The 27718-nt window shown below is 37.0% G+C and overlaps 1 protein-coding gene across 11 annotated transcripts in view; it reads right to left on the bottom strand.

Annotated features, from left to right (window-relative positions):
- Positions 1 to 1164: 1164 nt before the first annotated feature.
- Positions 1165 to 27718, bottom strand: part of LOC108967865 — a 75568-nt gene continuing 49014 nt past the window's right edge. For 7 of the 11 annotated variants that reach the window (XM_018931501.1, XM_018931498.1, XM_018931500.1 and 4 more), the window contains exons 3-12: positions 18340 to 19094; positions 17180 to 17829; positions 13973 to 14506; positions 13812 to 13905; positions 13474 to 13753; positions 13147 to 13218; positions 11138 to 11406; positions 10436 to 10486; positions 10190 to 10315; positions 1165 to 7423 (exon numbers count right to left, since the gene is read on the bottom strand). In XM_018931501.1, the coding sequence (XP_018787046.1) occupies positions 1866 to 7423; positions 10190 to 10315; positions 10436 to 10486; positions 11138 to 11406; positions 13147 to 13218; positions 13474 to 13753; positions 13812 to 13905; positions 13973 to 14506; positions 17180 to 17829; positions 18340 to 19094 (8389 nt within the window). In that variant the 3' untranslated portion in view covers positions 1165 to 1865. The remainder of the gene's footprint in view (positions 7424 to 10189; positions 10316 to 10435; positions 10487 to 11137; positions 11407 to 13146; positions 13219 to 13473; positions 13754 to 13811; positions 13906 to 13972; positions 14507 to 17179; positions 17830 to 18339; positions 19095 to 27718) is intronic. The other 4 variants (XM_018931496.1, XM_018931497.1, XM_018931494.1 and 1 more) reach the window with 4 other exon arrangements.

Below are 27718 nucleotides of genomic sequence, written 5' to 3'. Positions count from 1 at the left end.
TTCGATGACCTTCGTAATTATATTTTTCAGTTATTAATCGAAGAAATACGACTTTTGAGTAATCTTCATAATTATATTTTTCAGTTATTAATGGAAGAAATAAGACTTTTAACTAGCCTCGAATAATTTTTAGCCATTTTGGAGTATAACTTTTTTCACAAAAATCAAAATTTTGAGTAGTCCTATTTCTTACTAGACTCATGACCTGTACCGATTTATATTCATAATAATTTATTATTTAGTTTTTGGATATGTGATAATTGTAAGCAGAAAAATCTTTCTCGCCGCCAAATACCTTTTCCGTAGGTTCTCCAGAAGATCGACTACGGAGTTAAGTGAATCCAAAATTTTTAAAATTAAATTGCATTTAATTTACATACTTTTTATATATTTATTAAATGAAATTCTTCTAAAAAAAAAAAAAAAAAAAACGCAACAAAACGTGGTTTTTCTGACCGGCAAGTGGATATAACCACTTAATTTAGTAAATTATCAAATTGACGGCCTTTGCTAATTGACTAAATTAGTCGCTGTGGATTTTCTCACGAAAACATTTTGAGTGATTAGCACAGGGAAAAAAGCCAGCTTTGCGTCAACTACATATCTATGCAAAACAAAAATTGGAGAACAAAAAATAACTAAAAAAAATTTTTTTTTTTTTCTTTTAGATACCTTAGGATTTTGAATGAGCTTGGCAAAATACTTTGTTCGTTGATGAAGAAAATTGTTTGCTTTCACGTTTTATGATAAATTTTGGTTTCGCAATTTACAAAAGACGGCCGAATTGCTGTTTACTTTGTGCGTACGCTTGTGTGTGTTTGTTTGGCTGTTTACGATTGACCTACAATTTTTACACTTGACTGAGATGTCTTTCGATTGCATGTCTTGATTGGTTGGACGATTTAACGATATTTTCTCGATTGAGCTCTGTACATATTTACATAGAAGTATGTATGTAGTTCGTGATTTTGCACCATATATACAGGTGTATATGTATGTGTGCTTGCATGAAGGCACGAGGTAACGAGCGAACGAATGAACGATTTTTCTTTGTTTTTTGTTGACGACTTTATTATTGCTGGTGTTTTATTATATTTATATATTTTTTGCTTTTTTTCGAAATGTTGCAGATTTTACAATTTTTATTATTTATTTACTGTTAATTTTGCTTATTTTTTATTTTGTTGTTTCGTTTGTTTTGGCAGAAATGTCAACTTTTTGTGTTTTGTATGATTTGTGTGACTGTGCGGCCGGTTGGGTTATTGTGAGAGCATGAATGAATCGGCAAAATGCAAAATCTGGCTGGCTAAATGTAAAATCCTGCTTACAAAAGTGTTTTGTAGTAAAAAAAAAAAAAAAAAAAAGATGAACGCGGCTATCACTTCATGTTTTTATAAAATATTTAAAATTACTTTTATTTACAATAAATTCAAAGAAGCACACACTATGCTAACTTTGCTATGTTTAAACTTTTTCCATTAACTGAGTACAAAAAGGCAGTGTTTGGGTTGGTTGAACTGTGCGAGTTGGTGCTACCGCTCAGCTAATAAAAAAACTAGTAAATTTTTTGAGTTGTTGGCTTGCATATGTGTGTCTCCTGCCTACAGCGCAGCTGCTGCAATGAGACACTTCTTTGGATAATTTTTGAACGTTTTTAATTTTTTTTAATAACTTTGGTGCCACGCACCAGAAGCGTTTTCCGCCTTTCACAACAGTTTTGATGTCAAATTTATAATATGCATCACCGTTATTTGTATTTTCCTACAACTATACTTTAAACAGCTATTTTACTTAAGCATTTACGATTTCCCCCAATTTTGACGACGCTCGCCCGCTGTGTATGTGCCGCCACCCTAATGAGCCCGCTAAACTTTGCGCCAACGGCTCACCGAACCCTCGCGCGATTGCGAGAGACAGTCGGGACTTTTGCTATTTCGTGCGAAAATCTCCGGCGACTCGGTTACACGCGCCAAGTCGCGATTTATCGTTTTCGAGCTGAGCACACGTGGACAACGCACGGACCAAGGACTACGTCGCTGCGCATCTTGCATGGCGCGATACGCTTTCGGTGGCATGCCGTCCACGCTGCTGCCGTTTGCGTGCGACCATGTATCATAGTATTCGGCATAGCTTTTGTCGATTTTGATGTCGTTTGGTGTGAGTGCCGGTGTCGTCTCGACTGATGTATTCTCCAATGAGTCCAGCTCCTCTTCGAGCACACGTTTGGCAGCTGCCTGCAGCTTTTCCATGGGCATTTGGCGCAAATGGCTGCTATCGCGTTTCAATAGCAGACTCTGTACCAATTCATTGACTAGTTTATCGCTGACGCTAGTGTTGTTGGACGGTTGCCCCATAATGGGTGAGGCTGGACTGTTCGGTGTCGAGGGATTATCCGCATCGATGCTCGTGTTTTTACGTAATGGCAGTGAGAGGCGTTCGCGTCGTTGTGTCATGGTTTCGGCATCGGCAAGCGCTTTCGGATTCTGCCGACGTGTGATGGATACATTGTGTACGATCTTGCGGCGACTGGGTTTGAAGTGATACTCGTCGGCGAGCTCTTTGCTTAGTTTTTCATCTTCGAGTGGATCGTTTTCGTCCTGCAGCAGCTTGAAGAGTCTGGAATGTGTGGCGGCACGTTGATAGCTGCTCATTTTACGCAGCTCGGGGAAGCTTTCGGATTCGGTGTCAGTTTCGGAAAGTGGTTTATTCATATCCGTTACACCCGAGTCATCTTCTTCGATTTCCGACTCGGAACGTTGTGAACTGTTACGCGATAGCGTGCCTCTGGGTGTGCAACTCTCCACCGAGAGTGAATGTGTTTTTCTATCGTCAGTTTTCTTTGCTGTAGTTGGCGACTCGACCACACCAGCTTCAAAAGCAGAGATTCTATCGCGTACTGAAATCTTAACCTCCTCATTCTTAAGACCCAAATCTGGTAAACCGTTAGATAAAAGTTTCCTTTCTATAATGGGTTCCACATAAACCTCGGGTAAGGTCTGCTCGAAGTTTGTTGGTGTTTTATTGCGTTCCGTACACACTTCCGTATTGTATGGTTCGGTATGTACCTCTGTGTTCAGTGTATTATATGTCATCTCCACACCTACACTTTTACCTCTAGTTTGATTTATGGTTTCTTGTAGTATATTTTCAGTACAGTAACTGTCGAGCCCGACACTCTTGCCTCTTGCTGTAGACTGTTCAAACGTTTCTTTGTAGTAGTTGTTTACTGCATTTTCGATGCTTTCTTTTTTATTTATACTCGCGTTTTCTGTCCCGACCAGCGAATTCCTATTTGATGAACGGCCTTTTCGTGATTTTTTCTCGGCGTTGACTTCCTTCTGGTCGTCAATGGATGTACTGAAGAAGGCCATAGCTTTACGGTAGTTATTGCGTTTGACATTTGCCTCATCTGTCTCTTCAACGCGTTCAACTTTAATGCGCTCCTCCGTCAGCGGTTCGGTATTTTCATTATTATCGTTGTTGTGTATCCATTGTTCCATATCTTGGTATGGCTTGTTAAGCTCATTAGTTTCTACCGGTGGCGCCCAAACATTTGCCACAACAGGTTCGTGCAGAGAAGCTACTTCCCAAATATCACTTGAGCTTTTATTAACATCTTCAACACTTTCTGCTTTATATGCTGTTTCTTCTTCCAATGGGATCTCATTGAATTGTACTGCTAGAGCCTTTTCTTCCTCCACAGCTGGATCAATGTATTCGGGTTCTTCACCTTTCGCGGCTTCTAATGCTGCCCATAGACCCACGTTTACAGTTGGTTCGTCGGGCAAGTTAGCAGGGAATGCTTTAGGTAGCACTTTAGAATAAGGTGTTTCATCAACTGAATTATGACGTTCACGATTGGCCCAGAAAGATGCTGATTTATAGAAATTAACGTCATCTGTATCTTGATCCTTAGCTTCAATTTCAGCCCAGAAATCGATTTCTTCATCGGTATCAACTTCACGTGGTTCTTCGGGGTAAAGTGTGGGATCGTAGACATGTGGAGGGGTCTGCGTTGTTTCGGAATTTGGTTCTTCTACAACGCTGTGTGTTGAAGGCACCACAGCATTATTGGTTGTTGAATATGGTTCAGTTGTGGCAATTTTTTCTGTGTTATTTTTTATGTTGGCCGAGAAGTCGCCTTCCTCAACAACCGTTTGAGCTAAAGGTGTTTCTACGTTGTTTATTGTTAATACTTGTTTTGTTGTAGTTCTGTCATTCACATTATTTTCAATGTCAGCCCAAAAGTCTACTTCCTCAACAACCTCTTGGACTGCGGAAGCCTTTACATTATTGTTGGTTGATAACTCATCCGTTGTAGCTGTAATATTCGTCTTCTTTTCAATGTCGGCCCAGAAGTCGACTTCCTCAACAACTTCTTGGACTGAGAGAGCCTCTACATTATTGGAGGCTGATAACTCATTCGTTGTAATTGTAATATTCTTATTCCTTTCAATGTCAGCCCAGAAGTCAACCTCCTCAACAACCGTTTGTGCTGATGGAGCTTCTACTTTGTCGTAAGTTGAATATTGTTTTGGTGTACCAATCGCGGCTTTAGCTTTTTCCACAGACGCCCAGAAGTCTTCCTCATCTTCTTTCTCCTCCACTGGCGCTTTTGGTTCAGACAGCTTTCTGCTAACATTCACTTTTTCATACTGAGCCGCTTTTTCATCTGTCTCTGAATCATCTTCCTCACTCTCGCTCGACTCTTCTTCCACCTGTTCTGATGGAGGCGGTGTATACAAATCTGCTTGTAGCGCTGTTGGTAGAACCTTTGTAGATACCTTCATGGTGGTTGATGTATGCATAACCTCACTCATTTCTTTACGTTCGTAAGCAGATTTGGTCTTGAGTTTGGTTTTCTTTTCAGTTGTCTTTGCTTCCTTTGATTTTTCGATCTCTGCCCAAAAGTCGACTTCTTCGGACTCGTCTACAGTTTCGACCTTGTCTTTAATATCTATCGTGTCTCCAAATATTACCTTACAGCCAGCTTGAGCGGAAGCTTCATCCTTCTTCATAACTGTGTTTACCGGCAGTTTTTCTACAATAACATCCTCCGCTTGCTCTTCCTCGTGTGTTTTTCGTGTTGCCGCTGCGAATGTGGACCAGAAATCCTCTTTAGCATCGGCTAATTTCAATTTCGGCACCGGTTTCGGTAAATCATCACTTTTATCAGCCCAAATATCATCCACCTCTGGTTCGGGCTCTGTAGTTGCTACGACAACTTCCTCCTTTATTTCTTCTTTTTTTTGTTCCTCATTCTCCTTTAACTTGCCCCAATAGTTCGCTGATGTCTCCATCATTTTCTGCGCTTGCAGCTTAGTAGCACGTAGTGTAGCAAAGAAGTCTAAATCGTCGGAGGGTATTACTGGCGTGACTGATTCTTTCGCCACGGGCTCCTCTTTCATCACTGACGCTTCGTTTATTTGTTTCGTGCCTATATATGGTTCCTTTATTTCTTGTTTCACTTGTTCCCGTATAGTCTCTTTGTGCGTCATACTTTTGAACATCGCTATATTATTGGTCACATCATCCCTCATAGTTTGACCCATAAATTTGTTGCGCGCATTTAATGACAATGACACCGAAACGTTTTCGTTACTCGATGCCGCGCTTGGCGGCTCTGGCGTTGGCAGCTCTTCAATTGGATATGCTGCTGAGACGCGACGTCCGTCGGGCTTGCGCTCCATGGAACTCGAACGTGAAGATCCACTCAAGCTTATCGTTACACTTACTTCACAATCATCATCGTACTCATAAGCACCTCCGGCTTCATCATCGGAATCATGTTGCAGTTCCGCAACAGCAAATCCAGTGCTACGTTTACCTTCCGAAGAGATGCTATGGCGTCGTTCTTCGATTTGTGATTTACCAACCTCCACAGTGGCTACATTCTCGTCGTTGAATGAGAACTTTAATGGTAGCCTTACGGTAACCGAGGTGGAGTCCTCCTCTGCGTCATCATTGTTGTCATTCTCTTCAATTTGCTGCTCCACAGCGTCATCACGCTCAACTGTTGTCGCATCACTGGCGTTAGAGCCATCACGTTGTATGATTGTATTCGGTTTATCGCTGCTATGTTCCATTTCACTCTCCTCTTCGTAGATGACACTCAGGTTATCGTAGTCCATATCATCGTTTTCTTCAATATACTCATCCAACTCCAGTTCCTCAGCGACATCTTCTTCATTGTCTTCCTCGTCGAAGATATCGCTCTCGCCGTCAGCCGTTGTCACATCGTCTTCATCATCGACCTCGTTTATGTTTATATTACCATTCTTGTAGATTTGTATATTTGTGACCGATTTTATTGCCTGCAAGCCATGCGTTTCGACACATTTGGGCGTCGCGTCCGAATCCTCATCACTGCTACTATCTGAGTCCGAACTCACTTCGGTCTCCGAAGCTAAAGTCACAATACCTACCGGTACTGGCGGTGCGTTATCCGTCGGTGATTTTTCGCTGAACTCCTTATCACGCTCGCCGGCATAATTCTTCTCGACATCTTTGCTCATATTTAGATTATGTTCGACAACTTTGGACATATTCACCAAACGTTGTGACAACATATCAATAACGGAACCTTCACGTTGTTCGCGTCTCAACTCTTGCGGCCGCATTTCATTATCACTCCTAGTGACCTCTTCGATCACGACAGCATCATTGCGCTTTGGCGGTTCACTTTTCTCGATCTTTATGTGATGTTGCAATATAACTTGTGAGGGCATATCATCCGTGCTGGGCGTAACAATGATGTCGGGCAACACACTGCTGGCGCGATTCGATGGCGTGCTCTGACTGTAGCTAGGCGCTACAGGGTAGGGGTATGGATATGGCGGCACATAAGCGGGATATGCGGCGCTTGCATTTACATCGTGATAAGCATTTTGCGAATCAAATTCATTCGGAGTTTGAGCGCGAGGAGTTTGCATATAAGCATAAGGGTTATGTGCTGGTGGCGGCGGTGGGGGATAGTAAGGATAATAGTAGGGATAGTGTGGTGCATATGGAGTATGCGACGCGGCATCGCCGCTTATTTCGTTAGTCTGTGCCTGTGTTGAGGGTGGTGGTGGTGGTGGAGGCATGCTATATGGGTACGGCCATGGCGGATATGCCTCACCGTTAGTCGGTGGCATTGGCGGCGGATACCAGGGATAAGGATATGCATAGCCATAGGCGGGGTAAGGATGTTTGGGTATGGGATAGGTGCAAGAATCGGAGCTGAGCGATGATATAGAGGATGAGGATGATGTGGTTGATGGTGCATGTGTTGTGCTATGGGTATTTGTTGTTTCGGATGTGCCTTCATTATATTCATTCACATTTTCAGTACAATTTTTATTCAAAATATTTTTGCTTTGATTTTCTTTGGCTTTCAAAGGGGTTTCGTTCAATTCAACACGATCTGTAGCTGCCAACTCGACTAAAACATTTTTTTTTTTTTTTTTTTTNTTTTTTTTTTTTTTTTTTTGTTGTTTTGGGGGAAAATTTAAGTCAAGTGAATGGAAAGGAATAGAAAGAAGAAATAAAGAAAGAGTATAATTAACATAATGAATGCTAAATAAATGTGTGAAAATGTAACAAATTTGAAATTTTTTTTTCGATTTTTAATACTAAAATTAAGTAACCAATATACGTAACATACAAACAAATGAATGCAGTTAACGTGTGCGTTGAATGTGCGAGTGATTGTATGACATGAAAATGTAATGAATATTGGGTAATTCAACTAATAACTCATATACGAAAAGAATCTAAATTTAAACCATTTAGGGGTATAACCAATGCTAAGGTTATTCTGTTTTTATGAGAAATTATAGGTTTTTCTTCTTCTAAATATATTTTTTGTAAGTTTCCATTTTTAATCATGCCATTAATTACTGCGATTGTAATGAGTTTTTTATACAAAATGAGTTTGAAAATATTATTTATGTATAAAGTTTGGTTATGTTATTAAAAATTATTATTAAAAATTAATAATAAATGTAACATATTTATTTTTTTAACATTTACAACCCAAATGGATTAGTTTTAGATTTTTTTTGCTGTATAAACAATTATAAAAAAAGTGTAATGCATAAATATAAATTACAAAACGATTAATTTAATAACAAACGTTCGAAAGATAAGCGGTTCATTTCTTAGTAATAACTTTAAGGCACAACAAAGGTGTCATATCTAGTAACATTAATATATATATAAATAATAATTTATCGCAAAAAAAGGTGAAATTTCTCTTCAACTCATAAAAAGTTTCTAAACAATAATATATAATAATAATAAAAATAATATAAATAAATAAATAATAGTCTAATGCAAAATAGTTAGTGTGTCTTTCACTTAGTTGATTATGTATAGTATTTTTGTTGTTTGTTTTTAAATGTTTGCTTTGTAAGCTTTTAATGTTCATATGTGTATGTTTGATTGGTTGAGTGTAACGCTATCAGCAGATGAGGTCCTCAGGGAAAGTCAACGTAATGAGTCTTTGTCGCTACCTCTGCCTGTCGCTACTTCTACACTACTAGAAATCCTTCAATGCTTCATAAATATGAATGCTCATAACTCCGAAATGTTTATAATACCACAACACGTGCGGGATGGGATAGATATCAAAAGTTAAAGAGGGAAGCGACACACATTTACAAACGAACAAATCTATCCCCAATTGAGAAGTGAAATCCTCTCTCGACGAACAAAGACCAAACTCTATAAGGCACTCAGATTTATGGTCGTTTGCGCATAGGCAACGTGAATATTGTATTTGATGGAACGATGAGCTATACGAGTTATACGACAACATAGACATAGTTCAGCGAATTAAAAAATAGCGGCTATGCAGGCTAAGCCATGTCGTTCAAATGGATGAAAACACCCCAGCTCTAAAAGTATTCGACGTAGTAACCGCCGGGGGAAACAGAGGAAAAGGTAGACCTACACTCCATTGGAAATAACAGGTGGAAAAGGGCCTAGCTACACTTGGAATCTTCCATTGGCGCCAAACTGCGAAAAGGAAGAACGACTGGCGCACTGTTGTAAACTCGGCAATAACCACTTTTGCTGACAGAAAATTTTAAATATATTTTTTTATATCATGAGCCAACATTAACTTTAACTTCGAGCTTCCTATTAAATGAGATCTCGGATTAAAGGAAATAAAATGGAACAAAAATTACGAAAAATTAATATTTTTCACATGCCTAAAAAAAAAAAGACGTGAAATTCTCCGGTCTCTACAATTTTCTTACTGTTGTCCTGTACTTTGTTAAAGCTTACAATATTTCCAACTTTTATAACATAAGTTGGTCTAGCTCACGGTATCACCTCATACGCCATTCATCATTATCTTTCATTGCTCCAAGCATTTTTCTTAAGATCTCTCTTTCGACGGTTTTCAGTTCGGTTTTGTCCTTTGCGAGATACGCCAATGATTCTGCTCCGTGCGGCAAAACAGGTTTCTAGGGTTTTTTATACTGACTATGTAAACTGCCTTTTCTATCAAGACTTAGTAAAGCAAAATTTGCATAACCTAGTTTCAGGATCCTGAAAGGCTAATCCCCATATTTAGGAACGAAATGACAAAAATGTCACATAATTTGAGCAATTTCAATATAAATGACAAAATAACTAAAACTGGCTTACAAATGGACTAAGAATGAGCTTATATATGTATATAACTTTAATGTCCAATAAAACATACTTCGGAAATTGATAAGTATAAGAACATTTCTGTGAAAAGATTAGGCTCCAATCAAATTAAGGAATTTAATTATCTTTGAAAGAAAATTCTACATAAAACTTCAGGATCCGAAAGTATGATCCCCAATATTACGAGACTTAAAGGCTTTCAAAGTTTTGCTTAGGCTCGTAAAGAAGTCTACGCTCTCTTGGAGAGTTCGGTTTTTAGAGTTTTGGTTAGATCTAGGCTTTTGATGTCTTAAAAGATAAGAAAATTCTCATAACACACAGCATATACATACATAAAATTTTGGGCCCTTTCCTTATTCTATTCCCATTATTCTATCCAGACCTCATCCTCTGATCTTACCGCCTTGTAGTTAGCATAAGTTATTTACGTTCGACACAAATATTTAATGAATCAATTAGTTAATTAAATCAGTTATTCTTTTTATCAAAATTATAAATGTAGTATCCATAAATTATTGATCAAAGAGGGTGTAAGAGCACTTACCAGCATTTTCTGGTGTTGTCATCGCTTGCAAAATTTTAAACGATCGACTTGGTATTGCGCTACCGGTATATTTTTTCGGTTCGGGTACTTGTTGTTCACTAGGGTGGATATATGGTTGTGGCATGTCTACAATTATAGAATTATTAAGTTTTTAAATGCGCAGTATCAGAAAAGTTATATACAAAAACACAATTCGTCAACAAACTACAAAAACACTACAGTCCAATAAGCTTGCAATAAGCTCACCACTGTTATTGTTGTAAATGGTGTGCTGCTGTGAGCTTTTCAAAGCATTACCTAAAAGAAAAGAAATCGAAGACGCATATAAATATATAATTTTGAAGTGAGGGGTAGAACGGTAAAATTTCGTCGTATATATGTGTGTAGTGGTGTAAATGTGTTTTGGGTAGTTGTGGTGTGCGTGTTAAAAATATTAATGTGCTTTTTTTTTTATTAAAAAAGCTACAAATTTCCATTCACCAAAAACCATTAATAGTTTTATAAAGCTTAAATCAAAGGAAGCTTAATTAAGGAGGTAACAAGTCTATACAAATTTAATTTTTTTGTTTTTAATTTTTTATTTAAGTAGTCAAAAAGTAGTTAACTCAGAAAACCGCAAGCTTTTTGAACAAAAGCGCTTTAAAAAGCTTTGCAGAAATCAAATGAGTTTTAGGTATATAAAAGCCAATTATACTTGTTTCACCTTTCTGTTAAGACTCCCCACTTAGTTATTTAATTATTATACTATTTACAAAGTTATTGTGGTGATGGTGCCCCCAAACTTTTACAACTTTTCTAAGTTGAGCTTTCACAGAACTCAATTCACAATAGCTTTCACCTTTAACTTCCATTTCTTTTTCTTTTTTTTTACATTTACTTCTCAACACCATCTTTACTGGTAACTGTGTACCCTGTCGGTTTTTAAGCTTTTGCAGGGTTGTAACCCACCTTGATTCCATGCCTGTGGCGCTTGTGACTGTTGCTGCTGCTGCTGTGGATCGGCGGCGATTTGCATGCGTCTCATTTGCTCTACATTCGGTTGTTGACGCGCCTGTTGGGCGCTCATTTGCCTCGCGTATTGTGGTCGTTGTAATTGTGGCTCTATCTCGACATAGCTTTCCGATTTCTTATCATCGCCGCTACCGTCGTCAATAGTGTCAGTGATTTTTTGCAAAATTCTAAAGGATTTCGATTGTATGGGTGACGAGCGTGGATCGCTAGAAGAAGTGGGTGAGTTGCTGGTTAGATGTTTTAGTGATGATGTCAATTAGTAGCGCATATTCTCTTGATTAGTAGTCAGAAAAATACAGACTTGTCGAACATAAGCGGTGCTGCGATTAGGTGACAAAGAATCGTGTAGTGTGTGTCTAAGTTAATAGTGCTTTCAATAACTAAAAGTGCTCTGTGTGGGTTTCGACAAGTTTCCTAAACTTTTAATATTGGTTGGCACTATTCAACTTTTTTGCGTATAGCGTATATATTCTTATAATCTTATTACACGTTTAGGATTATTGTTCTTTCGAAAAACAAGATTTAAACCTCAATATTTAAAAGCTAACTGAGCTTTCAAAAACCTTTTGAAGAGTTTACTTATAATTTAATTATAATCTGATAAGTTATAAGTTCTAAACTCAAAACATAAAACTTAATACTATAAAACTGATCAGTTTGACTGAGCTTTCAAAAAGCTTTCGAAGCGTGTACTTATAATTTTGCTTTTTTTTTATATTTTCTCCTCTACAAATAAAACTTAAAACCTAATACTCAGAAGCTGATGAACTTAATTGAGCTTTAAAAGAACTTTCACAGGCTTTACTTATAATTTGAGTGAATTCTGATATTTTTTGTGTCCAAGAACAAAACATAAAACATAATAGTCGAAAACTGATAAGCTTAACAGAGCTTTTAAAAAGCTTTCAAAGGCTGTACTTATAATTAGTAATTAGTAATTTCTCACATCTTGTGTGTTCTACAAACAAAACTTACTACCTAACACTCAAAAGCTGATAAGCTTAACTGAGCTTTCAATAAGTTAAAAATATTTTCGAAGTGTTTACATATAATTTTGTTATTTTTGATATTTTGTTTTCTAAAAACAAACCCTAATACTCAAAAGCGGATGAGCTTAATTGAGCTTTCAAAAAGCTTTTGAAGGATTTATTTTTAGCATAAGTGATTTCTGATATTTTATGTGTTCTATAAACAAAACATAAAACCTGCTACTTAAAAGCTTATAGGCTTAACTGAGCTTTGAAAAATTTTTCGAATGGTTTATTTGTATTTTAAGTGATTTCTTATATTTTGTATAGCTCTAGCGGCTAATAACTTTCTTGTTTATTGTCGCACCTTAAGAATATACTCAAAAATATTGAAAGCTTTAAAGGACTCAAACTTTCTTAGGACACTAAATGTTAAGCTGACAATTTCCCGAAGAGCATCGAAAATTTTCGAAACCTTTGTAGCTTTTTGCCATATTTTTTTCATAAAAATAATTCAATTAGGATTCCGTGTATAGCGAATTAGTAAATAGTTTTAAAATATTAGAGTTAGAAAATAATGAAATTTACAAGTTCTCAGGACTGGGTGGAAATGTAATTGTTGGCTGAATTGAACTTCTGAAGAGGGGTATTGGTATTATAATCCTGCAATTCAAAGACATTTTTTGTCAAAAATTTATACATATTTCAAATATTAATATTAAGAACCCATTTTAGAGTCAAACTTTGAAAAAAACTATGCTGCTGAAATTAATCGAAATTCAGTGAATTAAAATATGGTTTTTAGGTCATTTATTTTTGGATTCGTGAGCTCGCGTTAAGTATGATTTTTATGAAATTAAAACTTTTCAACTGTCAAAACAAGTGTTTGTTTACATTTTGTCATGCACGAACTCTAACAACACTGACATGTGACATATGACACAAGATACATACAGTTTTTTACATCTCACACGCTACCTGAGACGATTCATTCTGTACCGTATTTCCGCCTCAAGTGGACAATCGTAAACTACTAGATTGTAGTTTTCACTTGATCACCATTAGCAGAAGCAACAAAAAAATACCAAAACAAAGAATAAAAATGTTAATAAAAAGCGTAAAGTTAGTGAAAGCTTTCTGAATTATGTTTGGTTTACTAAAAAAAAAAACTCAAATGAAAGAATATATGGAAATGCGTGCCATCGAAACAATGAGAAAACTGAGCCGATTGAATCGTCAAATAGCGAACTTTAAAATGCGAGCTTTTTTGCAAAGCTTTCACACAACAACAGCTTATACACTTACTTTTGCAAAACGATTGGTGATGGTGAAATGGGCCCACGTGTGCCCTCACTCTCCATAGCGATCGGTATGATGCGTGAGCGATTAGCGCCAGCGCCAGCACCGTTGTTGTTATTCGTATATTGCTGTTGTTGCTGCACAATGCGTGGAGCATTCAGTTGTTGTGTTGGTGACATCACACGCTGAGCTGATTGCTGTTGATTGGCGCCAGCTGAGGGTGGGAAATTGTTGTAACCTTGATCAACGAATTGATTGGGCGAACGCACCACATAGCTGCTCGGTGCTGTGCGGGAGATTGCGAGTGCATAAAGCGATATTACATGTTAGCAGAGGCTACTTACCAGTAGTGACGCCACCATAGCTGACATTGAAGTTCGGTTGCTGTGATGTGGTATTCGTCGGTGTCTGCTCCAACTGGATGGGTATGATGCGTTCCTGTGATAAAGCATAAATCTTTACTGTAAAACTACATATTTCCAACAAAATTTCGTAGCGCACTCACCCTTGGACCAGTTTGTTGAGTTGCCGCATTATTGGCACTGGAGTTGGCATTGATTTGCAGGCGTAAGCCAGTGTTGCCAATGCCATGGCTACCGAAATTCGTTGGCGCTGCTCCAGCAAAACCGTTACCCTGCTCAGGCTGATAGGCGTAGAGCTGAGGTTGGGGTGGTTGTTGTGGTTGTTGATAGTATACTTGCTGCTGGGGCTGCTGTTGTTGTGACTGTGGTGGCGGCGGTGACTTAATGCGATTCAGCGACGAAGGCACCACATTGCCATTTTCCTCGGGACGCGCCCATTCTGGCTGATCGTTTGCCTTCGGTTTTGTGCTCAGCCAAGGCACAGTGGAGCGTAAAGGCTGTGCTGGTTGTTGCTGTGGTGTCTGCTGTTGTTGTTGTTGTTGTTGCGGTATTTGACGAATTGGCGATTCTCGTGCTTGCTGTTGCTGTTGTTGCTGCTGAAATTGACGCACAACATTGGGTGCCTGCGGCTCAGTAGGTGCTGCCAGGGGTGCAATATAGAGCGAGCCGACATTGGACTAAAATAAATTCGGAGTATAGCGGTGAATTATATACTTAACCATTGTGCAATGAAAGAGGTGTGGAAAATATACAGTTAGTTGTGAAAAAGCCGGGAATTATTGCGAAAAGACCCAAATTCACATACAGGACTATCTCAAGATTTGTTCAAAACTCAAAAAATAGAGATGATAATTCAATGGGAGAAGATTTTGTTGAAATGATAAAACAGGTATATTATAATTTCTGAAATTTACTTAATTATCATTACTTAAGATGAGGCCTTTTTGTTAATTCTAATCATCTGATATTTTCATTTAAGTATCTGATTTCTAACCTAAAATTCATCTGCAAAAGTTTCAAAGCTTTTCTCTCTCAAAAGCTCTACGACCTATATAGTTTCAAACTATCTTCTTAAAATCTTTTCGATCTCGGCAGATTTTAAGGGAATATATATAACAAGTCTATCGTAATCTTTGAAAGCTTTACTAAGGCTACAATGTTCATTAACTAAAATTGTTTCTCAATATCCGATTTCTAACCTAAAATTAACCACCAAAGATTGAAAATTTTTCTGTCAAAAGCTTTCTGATCTACAAAACATAAAACTATATTTTCAAAAGTTTTGAAATCTCAACAAATTTTAAAACAAAAGAGAAAGTATTGCTAATTTTTGGAAGCTTTATTAAGAATGATGCCCTTATAATTATATAATGTTTATCGGATCCCATTTTTCCTCCAATATTTTTAATCCATAAAATTTGCAAATTTTTCCATGAAAAGCTTTCGGAATTACAAAGCTTCAAACACTTTCGTTAAAAGCTTTTCGATCTCAGCAGACTTAAAGTCGAAATATAAAACAAGTCTAAGCTAATTTTTCCAAGTTTTACTAGGGATTGATCTCATTTGACGCATTCGGTGCTAAGAGCTAGACCTATGAACTTTAGGAAATACATTCTATTGAAAGACGTCACCCGCCGAGATAGGTCCAAAAGGTAAGAAAAGTACTCCCAGAACTCATGCAAGCTCAAACTACACGAATGTTACTAACGACGCCAAAGCGCTTATCAAGCTACGTGAGCTTCAACCCAAAGAAAGCGAAGGCTGTATGACGCAATTTAACTGGAAGTGGTGATATGTATAGTTCATCGATATTGACATTGTAAATATTTCTTTCATGAGCCAATGAACACATTGCAGAAATCAATGAATCCAAAATTTTTATAAATAAGGACGTACGAAAGTCTTTGCTTGATTCCAATGCCAATTGTCATAAAACCATCACATCAATTCCGATAATAATTGGTGACAACTACACCAAACTGTTCGTGAGCTTTAATTAAAAACTGTTAATAAGCATCCAAAAATTCGATTGCACAATGAAATTATTGTCAAATGAATTTGCAGCAGCTGTGTAGCTGTACATTTATGTAAAAAAGCAAAACAAAATCATAAAAATAAAAATAACAACGAAAAATCTTCTTTAATTAGATTCTGTATTAATGAATATACACACAAAGTACAAATAAAACCGCGCGCCATTGATAAAAATAGACGCTTCCGCAAGTCTTGCATTGCCGACGTAAAAATATTCATGAATGTATGTAATTTCATACTATGTCATTGGGTCTAGAACTAAATTTATTCATTTTTGTATTTTATTTAAGAAAAAAAATCTGGAATAACATTAGATATATGTAAGTGTCCAAATGAAACTATAATTTTTTGATAATTCTTAGACTCCATTCCAACCGAATTGAACCAGTTTTTGATACCCTGTCTAATGTGGCCGGTATTCCAGTAAGAACGTTCTGCATCAACCGGATTTGATAATAAGAGGACAGATCTGGACTATAAGGTGGTTTTCAAAGTAAAGAGAAGTTAAAAAAATAGTCTCCTTCTGCTTCAATACAGCTTTTTGCATAGTCCAAAAGGATGTCGATAGAATGTTTTAGCTCGGTCAAATAATCGGTCACAAGCATCGATCGATGAAAGCAATTTTTGGTCGTCAGTTTATTTGTGCCGAACAAACCACGCACACACCTTTCGTAGGCCAAATGTTCGGTCAAAATGCGATAAATCGATGTTTTAGAGATATTCACTTCCATTTCCATGAATTTCAATGATACCACTATAAGGTGGTTGAGGAAAAACTTCTCAGCTGTCAACTTGCCAGCTGTTGTTTAAATAAATTTAATTGTCTTACAACATGTGCCGTATCTAGTGGCGAACATATAGGCGTACGATGAAGACTGTAAATAGTCGATTCCACGCCGTTTGGAGCAACTCGGACTAATGTATGGAACGAATTGGTGTATTTTACAACGAGGTCTTAAACTGGAAGTTCGCATCGCTCTATGGGCTCTTGAAAAGTTCCAAGAACATATGCCAAACAATGTTCTTTCGAGTAAATTAGAAGTTTCTGTGCTTTTTTTTTTTTTTTTTGAAAAAGAAATTAGTCATATATGATATAGACGTATGTATATAGTTCTAAAATAAGCACAGATCTTTTTTATTTCTCCTTTCCTATATTATACCATTTTCGCAAGTCTAAAATCTTGATCAATTTATATTGCAAAAGTGAATTAAATATGATCCCGTATGCATCTCGCGCATATTTTGTTATAAATTTAACGTGAAAAAAGTTCTAACCAATTTTCCAGCATAATTTTAAGTTTTACTATTACACTTACCGGCTTGGGACCCTGATAGGCCGTAGCTAGCTGAGTTTGTTGCTGTTGTTGTGGTGATACATTGTTATATATCGCAGTCGTTTGTGGCTGCGACTGTGATTGTTGTTGCGTCGGAGTACGTTGAGTGCGCCAGGGCACAGTTTGTGTCACTGGCTGTGAGTTGGGAGAATTGTTGGCTGTTGTTGACTGTGCTGGGACTCCAGCGCCAGTCGGTGATGAAGTATACAGCTTCGATGGTTGCTGCTGTGCAAGCGGTGATATAGCTGGAGGAGCGCGTTGTTGTTGCGGTGACTGCTGCTGCTGCTGTGCCTGTGGAACGCCATATCTGAAGGGACTTTCGGTGGCGCGTTGTGGTGGAGTGCCACTTTCAGCACGTGGACTGTCCGTTTGACGTGTGTAGACATGGCCACTTGGCGATTGTGGCGGTGCAACGCTACGGAACTCGGGGCGTGGCGATTGTTGTTTTTGCTGTTGTTGTTGTTGTGATGGTGATGAAGCCAACTGCTGCTGTTGCTGCTGCTGCAATGGCTGATAGGATGGTGAGTACGTGGGCTGAGGCGGTGTGTTTTGTTGCTGTTGTGGTTGAGTGGAGTTGTTGCTGTTGTAGTTAAGTTCAGGTTGCTGGGTAGTCGTTGTTGGTTTCTTGTAACCTAATGTATGATTGAGAAATATATATTAGATATCAGTGCTACAGAAAAATATGCAGGATTTTGAGGTTAGTTTTCGGAACCATTAGGTTCGGTTTGGTATAGGATTAGCGTGTGACTTGTGAGAGTTAGCGGCGCCAGCACCATTTAAAGAGTTAGTAAATCCAGTTGTTTTGCTGAAATACCATATTAGTTAGTAGTAAACTTTGTAAACTCTTCCAAAAAGTGGAATCCATGTGTGTATCAATATAATATAAAAAGAGACCCGCAAAACCCAAAGCAAAAGTATTCTATTATAATAGCATGTGTCGGGCGCGTTGTGGATTCGAGGTCAACTAGGCCTGCCATGAACCCTTTTGCCTCTACATACCGAATAGTTATGTAATGAGAAAGACCATTTAGCCAAACCACCAAACAAGGACCAAGGTTAAACCCATACAAAGCGTTGTTGATGTGCGGATGAAGTGATGAACCGTAAAATACATAGCGTAATTTTCTACGCGCATTTCTCACCATCGACATGTTCGTTGACATCGTTGTTATTGTTGTTGTTCAGATTGTTGTTAAGACTGACCGTAGCTGGCTCACCGCTACCGGCGCTAACGGCCTGATCATTAGCAGCGGTATTCGGTGAACTAGCACGATCATTTTCACCCACCATGGGACTCTTGGAGCGATCGCGCACATACTCATCCTTCCAGAAGGTATTCTTTTCCACCGGCGGTGGTACTTTGCGCAATGCCGCCATTGGATTTGGCGGTATTTTGATTTCCGGTCGGAAAGCCAATGGTGGCGGTTCGAAACGTTGCGGTGTGGGCGACTTGCGTTGCGCGTTGGGCGAACCGGGAGCACTACCCGGTCCACCGCCATTCTGTGGTGGTGCTAATGTTTTGGAGGAGCTGGGTGGTGGTGGTGGTACCGGTGCCGATGTGCCATTCAATTTCTTACCCGCTACTCCGGTTGGCGCTGGTGGTGGCGGCGGCGGCAACACCTGGAACGGCATACCCATGCCGGCGGCGCCGATTTGCGACGCAGCATTGCCGCCACTGCCCGGCGATTGCGGCTGTGTCGGTCTGTTTTGTTGTGAGGCGCCCGTGGCTCCTTCGGCCTGTGCATTGCGCGCCAAACGTTTCGCCATGCGTTCCGATTTGATTTGTGAGAGATCAATGCCGCCCGGTGTGTAGGTGAATGGCTTCTTGTCTTTTGTCACCATTGCATTCTGTACGCAGGCGGGCGCTTCGTAGCCCCGTTGAGCGGAGCCGCCATACCTGTGAAGGAAATGAAGAGAGAATTTGTGGTTAGAAAAGTAGTTATAAAAGTGGTTATAAAATGCTTTACATATAATATTTCAAAATAAATAAATAAAAGTTATTTAAACACAAATAAATGTCCTAGATTGCCGCTATGATTAACTATTATCCGCAAGCAAAATATAAATTATAGCTTTTTAAGCTCTAAAAATAAAATATTTATGTAAACATTAGTTTAGCTTATTACGTTCGTTGACGTCGTAAAAGTGCACACGCTAAATCATTTTTTTTTTATACTACGCAGTCTCACAGATGACGTGTGAACTGTCAATTCTGTTTGTGCCAACTATTTTTTTGGCGCTTTTGCTGAAACAAATTTTTCCCAGATAAATCAGCAAGCTTGGCTAAAAAGCGCAAACACGTGCGTTGCCGATGCGTTGCTCATTTCCTTTATTTTTGTTGACTTTTTTTTAGATATTTTTTCGTGAACTGCAAACCTTTGCGGTGTTATATTGTTGGTGTCAAAACATAGCGCTTTGGATGTAGTCACCTAATACTTATGTATAGTACACACAAAACTTCGACAATTTGGGCGACTTTATACTATTATGTTCTGACGCATTTTAACCAGACGACATGCAACTAAAAGTTATTTCTATTTGACAGATTTGACATGGAAACTAATGCCATATGTCTGCGGTTTCGAAAGCATGTTGGATTGATTTTAAAGGATTGTAGCGATTTGAAAGGTTTGTGTTTTTTAAAGTGGATTAAATTTCACTTTGTGATATATTAATGACATTTGCAGCTAGTCTAGACATTATTGGCAGCCTTTGAAATCATTTGTGGTGTGTGTTTTGAGGTTATGTCGAAACTCAAACGTCATACAACGCCGTCATATCGTAGCCGGTCGGCTGTACTTTTGTAGGAAATTCAAATGAAATTTTGGCACCTTCTGCCAAGGAGTAATTGCTATCAAAAACTGCTGCTTTAGTCGATGTTCGAAATCGAAAAGAAAAGTGTAATCGTTTTATTAAAGTATGAAAATAAAATGGGATATGACACTCTCTATAACATATCTAGTTCTTCTTCAGAACTTTAAACTATTTCCTCTGACATGCTTTAACAAAAGTTGTTAACTGTCATTTCAAGTCCAATCAAATACTGGAAACTGATGACTTTTGAATAAATATAATCGAACTTGCAGATAATTCTTCATTAAATCATCTCTAGGTTGTAATAGTTTACATTTTAAACGGCTTTGTTCCCATTTCTGGCTTTATTTATCGTCAATTTTTATTATCTTAAGAGACATATCGAGGAAGTTTAATTTTTGATTTAAAAAAACTACAACATAGATAATTAAAGAAAAAAAAATTTACAAGAAAATGTTGTTTTTTGTATTTTTTTATTTGTTTTGTTTTATTTTATTTATTTTTTTTTTAACTTCACTCTAGGTGTGCCCCTTAAGCATGTGTTTTAGTTTTTAGGTGCTCGATCACTTAACTAAGTAGTTAGATAATATATAAAAGGCTTATTCATGGATCATAGATTGCTTGTTCGCGAAAATACTCATTTGGAAAGTATTCGGAAATTTATTTTATTTTTTTTTTAATTATTTTATTAAATTGTATTACACCTTTAGAATATTGTCTTAAATTGTTAAATTGATTCGAGTAATGGTTTCGGAGATACAGCCTTGGGAACTTGTGCTGTCGACTTGGACGAAGGATTTTTTTTTTCGATTACAACTATTTAAAAAATAAGTTCGCGAAATTTTCATTAAAATTTTAATTTTTTTGTAAAAATATCTGCCGAAAATCCAAGTCTCAGTTTTTTTCTTCGTCCAAATTCAATTTAAGGTTTTAACTAAAACATTTATTTTATCACTTTAGATGATCCTGTGAGGAGTTATACTGCCAAAGTGGGCGATTGCCTTAGTTAATGTTTTCTTTCAACAATGTCAGAATTTGTTGTTAATAGTCGTATGTAGTCTGTTAAAATAAAATGTTCTAATAAAAATTTAAATTTTTATATAAGAAAAAAACTGTTGAAAAAATGCTGTATTTTACCCGAGGAAACCTATCTCACCCCTTAAGGAAAAATATCATTTTTGGATTTTAAAAAAAATGCTATATTAAAGTTCTAAGTGCCTTTTTGTACAAATTTTAAGAATACACATTACATATTTTTAAGAGAAAAATTAAGTATTTTTCTTCTCCGGCTTTTAAAACAAAGTTTGAGTTTTACTAAACATTTTGGTCATTTGGCCAGACAAAATACGATTTTAGATCAGATAATTTTTTGATGGAGAACAAAATCCCTTATCTCCGAGTAATCACTCAAGCGAATTTGTAAAATGTAATTTTGAGAAGGTTTAAGATAAACTGGTGGAGCAGATTGAACTGAGCAATTACATTTTAGAAAAATGTAACTGAAAGTGTATTTGAGATATCGATTTAGAGTTTCGGGATGTGATTTTTAAAGTCATAACCTATTGAAATATGCAAAAAATTGTTTTTTTTTGTTTTTTTTTTTTTTTTTTGTTTTTAATTTTACTCTAGATGTACGCCTTATGCATTTGGTTTATTTTTAAGGTGCTCACACTGTATTAATTAGATTACATTAGATACACAATAAAAGGTTATTCATGGATAGTTCGTTGTTCAATAAAGCCTAAAAAGCTTATTTCAAAGCAGGTTGTTCTAATTTTAAATAGAAATTTGAGAAACTTAAAAAATAATTTGAGCAACTTCACAAGGTGTTATAAAATTATTGTCTCTTAAATCTAAGAATGCTCTCAGTTCAATATAACTCAGCGTCACTAACGTAGGGTTAAATAGCACCAAACTCGTATCAAATTTGAGCCGCCACAAGAACACCAAACCAAAATATTGACAAGCAACAGTTGCTTGTTTACTTTTTGCTCTAATTGGTAATTTGCTAATTTCAACGAGGAAATATGGTTTATCTAACTGTTGGAAATCAAGAATTGCGGTGACGCACTTGTACAGCACCAAAGTCTGCCACAACTACAACTAAAACAGTTTTGCGACAATTTGTAATTACCATAAAATTATAGCAAGACCACTAATGCGGGCGATAAAAAAAGTAGTTGTATGGAAATGAGTTGCATTGACAAGACAAGAAATCGTAGGAAACCGCTAACCGCAAAACCGACAATTTTAATACAAATGTTAAGGTTGCGCGCTTAGCATATATTATACAGCCCTGTAGTATAGGCTTAAGCTATATGTTTTACATATTATTATATGTACATATGTATGTATGTATGTATGTATGTAAATGAGTGAACTGAAATGTGGGCCGATTTGCAGGCCCCACATATATTGTATATAAAAACCTACTTTTATAATATATAATAAAAAATTAAAAAAAAAAAAATATAAAAAATCCGATTTCAGTTCGTAAAATTATTATTTTTTTATTAAATAAAACGAAATTTGAAAATAAAAACATTTTTACGGCAAAATATATTATAATATAAAATCCACTACACTTTGTAATAATTAAATAATATTAATAAGTAACGCAATTAAAAAGTGTAAATTATCGTCATTTTAATCGCCATACACCTCAACGATGCCATAACGCGCCATAATTAATTACATATTAACAATTCAATGTCATAATAATCGCCAACTATCGGCAATTATATTTCACTGCCTCCAAAAGCAGATAAATAATCCTGAACGAGCTTGCACTCATAATTCAAACACTAATACATATACATATTTTATTTCAATTTTAATTCAAATCTGGAAATGCATAAATTAAACATGTTCCGCGCCCATTTATGGCTCTTTTGCGATATGATTTGACAGGTGTCACTGGAGTCAGTGTAGAGGAGGGGGCTACATACACATTGGTTTCACTCTACTGGGTATTTCCTCAGCTCAGCTGGGAAGTATGAAAGTTATTCCGTTAATCAAACGGGAGCCGTATGGTAGCTGTAGCTTTGACTATACTGGCGTCTGTGCAAGTGACTTTCGGACAGATATGGCAGCATGTATTTTATTTTATTGTGTACATACATATGTGCATATGTGTATGTACAGTCCAATGCATGTATTTATGATATTTTTCCGTAGATTAAATATAAAAATAATATAAATAATTTGAAAAAATTTAAACTTTGAATATGGTTGAACTTGAACTAACTAAATAAGGAAGCGGAGAAAAGGTGAAGTCGCATGAACGTGGAACGTGCTATCCTTATGTTACATATGTATACATACTATAAATCAAATAAGGCTTTTTTATATTCTGATTAATTTAAGAATGCTTTGGATGATTTTCAAAATAGTTGTTAGGGAAATTAGGAATATTTGTGAAAACTGAAGAAATGATTCCAATAATATGTAACGTCAAGATGCTATCACTAATTACAGGTTGAAAGTGATATTTGGCAGAAGAAAATGTAAAATTGTATTTTATTTTTTTATTTCTATAAAATACATACGTATATACACAAACGTTATATTTATTGATCTGTTTTACGCAGAACATTTACAATTTGATCGGTTATAATTTTTATTTTCATGTGTCTAAATATTTTTTAAAATTTTTCCTAATTAAGAAAAGAATTTCCGACTACAACTACAAAATGGTTTCATATTTCTTTTCTTTTCAAGGTTATGTTAACAACTTGGGTCTTCGAAAATTTCTTTTAGTTATATCCTATGCGCGGGGGTCGACTGGACAATGGGTATCGCTGCCTACAATATCATGAGTTTAAGCTGGCTAACCTCAGAGTCATTACATTGCAGGCAGACGGCTCTTAGTGAAGGTGTATGTAATTTAATCTTATGAGGGACTGCTTTATATGCATTCTCAGAAGTAGGTAAATGGGTAATACAACGGCCATTGCTAATGAGGTATCTGGAGATAGGTATGAAAGAGACCCCCAAATCATGAAACTCAATATGGAGGTTAACAAAGAAACGAAGCGGACTGGGATATCAGTTCTAACGTCAGTGGGAGACGAGGCTTCTGCTACCAGTGGTCACAGCGATTTTATGAGCTCCGTCCCCAGCGGCCACACTTCCACTGCAACGGGAGCAGGCTGTGGTGGTTATAGTACTACTGCCTAACCAGCTTTATAGCGCACGGGTGCCACAGTCCATGAAAACTCGGACTAAGAAAGTGCTGTAAGCATAAACGCACAAAAGGAGAAGACTTCATTCGCTCTCCTGTGCAGACGACCAAGTGTTCCAACTCTGGCAACAATAGAAGGCCGCGGAAGAAACCTAGTTGAAAGCAAAGGAAGGAAGAAAAGGTGAAACGGCTGGCTTAAGCTAGATAAAAGGTGCAGAAAGGTGAAGAACGGCCACTCGTAATAGGTACAATGCTTAAGATCCATCGATGCTAATCGCATTGAGGAGCATATTCCTGGAAAGAGCCAGCCTGCATCGAAGAACGAACCGAAGGCGCTCTCTAAAGTGGAAGTGCAGAGGCGTAGTCGGGCAGCTAGACGTCAAACACGCGGTCGTGCAACAAATGCAGCGGCGGCAGCCAATAAGAATGCGAAACGGCATTTGACCCGCTGCCCAACCCAATCGCTCAACATACTAAGAACTATGTTTAAGGGCACACCTGAATAGTCTAAAACCAGCCAAGCTTTGGGATTTTAAAAAAATATACTGTATCGTTTGTTTTAAAGTTAAGGTTTAGGGACGCTAAGGGTAGCCTTGAAATAGTATTTCTCACATGACGATTTTCTTCGTACAATACACTACGGGCCTAAGATCGAAAAAGTCAAAAAATCGCAAAACAGCGAAGTTTCAAAAAAGTTCAATTCTAGCCGAAATTTTGATCGCTATTGGTGTGTTAAAATTCGGTTTTTGTTATTATCAAATAGCTATTATATCATTGTAGTGAAAGCATCATTTGTCTCCGAGTTATCACTTAAGAACATTTTTTTCGCTAGAAAAGCGCGTTTAAAGACGAACTGTTGCAGCTAATTGAACTGAGCGGCCGCATTTTAGATGCTGTAACTCAAAAAGTTTTGGTGATATCGACTTAAAATTCCAGTATGGTATATATAAAAGGTGTACGCTACAGAAATATGAAAAAATCTATATCCAATTTCGCACTAGATGTACTTAGTATTAACTAATAGCATCCTTCCATAAAAACAGTCGAAAATTGACGCTCGACTAATTGATAATATAACTTGAAGTTCCATTAGCGCTTTCTTCAAATTTTCGCATCTTCGCAATATTTTATTTATATATTTATATATATTTTATTACAGTTAGTTATGTTGTATTTAGAATTACCAGAGCTCGCACTTTTTCCCATATGCTACAAAGACAGTTTAAAAGTTGCCTAATTCGGTCAAACACCTCACAGGTGATAGAAATGGCAACCGTTTCGAGTATGACCAACTTTAACCAGTCCCACGAGCTTTGTTTATGGCTACATATCTACATACATATACATGCGTATATGCATGCCTGAGCACCACGAAATCATAATCATTTAAATAAAGCACTGCATTAGATTTAATTTTCGCAAAAGCGAAGATAGACAAACATATCAGCTTATTATTTTTTATGCGGTGCCGCATGCTCTTCATGCATTCATAAATACATACATACACATGCGTATACTATATACTGACTAGTTTGCGCTCAGAACATTATGCAGTTGTAATTACGCGCTTTCACAAGCCGTTAAGTGTTTAAGTGGAAATGCGTGCGAAGCGCGGACAAATTTGCTGCAGTTAACCATGAAATGAGTCTTCAAATATACCAACATACATACACGTAATATATTCTAATGTTAACTGCCGAGTAACATATCTTGGTTTGATTTGTTACACTTGTTTAGCGTTGTAAATAGCCGGCTTTACTGGCTCTAAGCCAACAGATTTCTCAGACACATTTTGCAATTATTTCGCGCTTTTTTCACTCTTTCACACACATAAAAAGTAGGAAAGTAGTTCTATCGTAAACTACTTGTAAGCGCAGACGGACACTTTGAAGTGGCAGCGCCACACCAAGCAGCAACCGGCTAACTGCCACAGGCCACCGCTGTGAAGCGCGCCAAAGTTGTATTTACTCACTTTTTCTAGGTAATACTTTGGTGGCAACGAAAATTTGGGTCAACAGACTGGTAACATCAGCTTTATAAAATTATTAATATACATACCTACGTACATCCACACACATATATGTGAATAAAAATATGGCAATCACAATTTGTTTGCTGAATTTATGGTTGCCACCTGATGGCCAATGGCTTTCAACGTCGCATCAATAATAAGACTTTAAGGTGTTTAAGCAACAACTATGTTTATCGCACTTTTAAAGAGTATTTTTTGTAATTCCTATTTATATTTAAACAAGAGAGAACGTTAACTTCATTTGCATCGAAATAAAATAATACCCTTCACAATTACATTTCTTGTAGCACACAAAATATAAAAATACTGTATATTAATTTTCATGTGTCCCTTTGTATGACATCTATATGCTAAAGTGACCCTAACTGAACAGTTTGTGCGGAGATTGTACCGTTGCTTTTAACAGTGATTTATGAACAATATTTTGAAGATAACTCGTCAAATAAAAAAGTTTCCCATAGAAGCACTCGATTTTGTCCGATCAGTTTGTATGTCAGCCGTATGTTATATTAGACCGATCGCAACAATTTTTTTTAGGATTTTTGCCAATAGCTTAGGCAATATATATGTGCTTAATTTTGTAGATATATCTTGTGAAATAAGAAAGTTTACCTTACAAGAGCTTGATTTCGATCGTTCAGTTCGTATGCCAGGTATATTCTATAGTGGTCCGATCTGAACAATTACTTCGATATTATACCGAAGTATTGGTATTATAGTCCACGCCAAATTTCGTGAAGATTTCTCCCCACATAAAAAATTTTCCATACAAGGACTTGCTTTTAATCAATCAGTTTGTATGACAACTAAATGCTAGAGTGGTTTGATCTGAACAATTTGTTCGCATATTATATCAATATGTTGGAAAATAACCTGTGCCAAATTTTGTGTAGATATCTTGAAAATAAAAAAAGATTTCCATACAAGAAATATATTCCGAACACTCAGCATGTACGGCAGCTATATGTTATAATTATCTATTATATATCCGATCTGAACAATTTCTTCAGATATTTAATAATTGCCTTAGATAATAACCAAGGCAAAACTTCGTGTATATATCAAATAAATATGACAAATAAAAAAGTTTTACATACAAGAAATAGAATTTGAGTGGTCCAAAATTGCAAAGACCAGCTGATGGCCTCGAGCTAGTGCTGCTAATTTTGCTATTTTCTGTATATTTATATGCTTAAAATAAATATGAATCTGAATCTGAGTGGACCAATATAGATGATTCTTTGGGAGATAATAACATGGGCAAAATTCTCGATAAAATTTTTCGTTTATCTCCAAGAAGCTCAATATATTAATTGTAAGGCAATTAGCTGGAGGATGGAGTCATGTGTAGAAGTTCACGCAAGTGAGGAAAGTTTTCTGATCGCCTTTCACGTGGGAGTGGCCAGAAACGATTCTTTTACATATGACTCAAGCAGCTCACGACTTCCGGTCTTTGACCAAGTATCCTCTGGGTAGCCTAAGAACATCCGTT

Source organism: Bactrocera latifrons, unplaced genomic scaffold (assembly GCF_001853355.1).
Source record: "Bactrocera latifrons isolate USDA-ARS-PBARC rearing strain unplaced genomic scaffold, ASM185335v1 scaffold_2, whole genome shotgun sequence".
Lineage (NCBI taxonomy): Eukaryota > Metazoa > Arthropoda > Insecta > Diptera > Tephritidae > Bactrocera > Bactrocera latifrons.
Note: the sequence above shows the minus strand (reverse complement) of the source record. Positions and strands in the feature narration are given on the sequence as shown.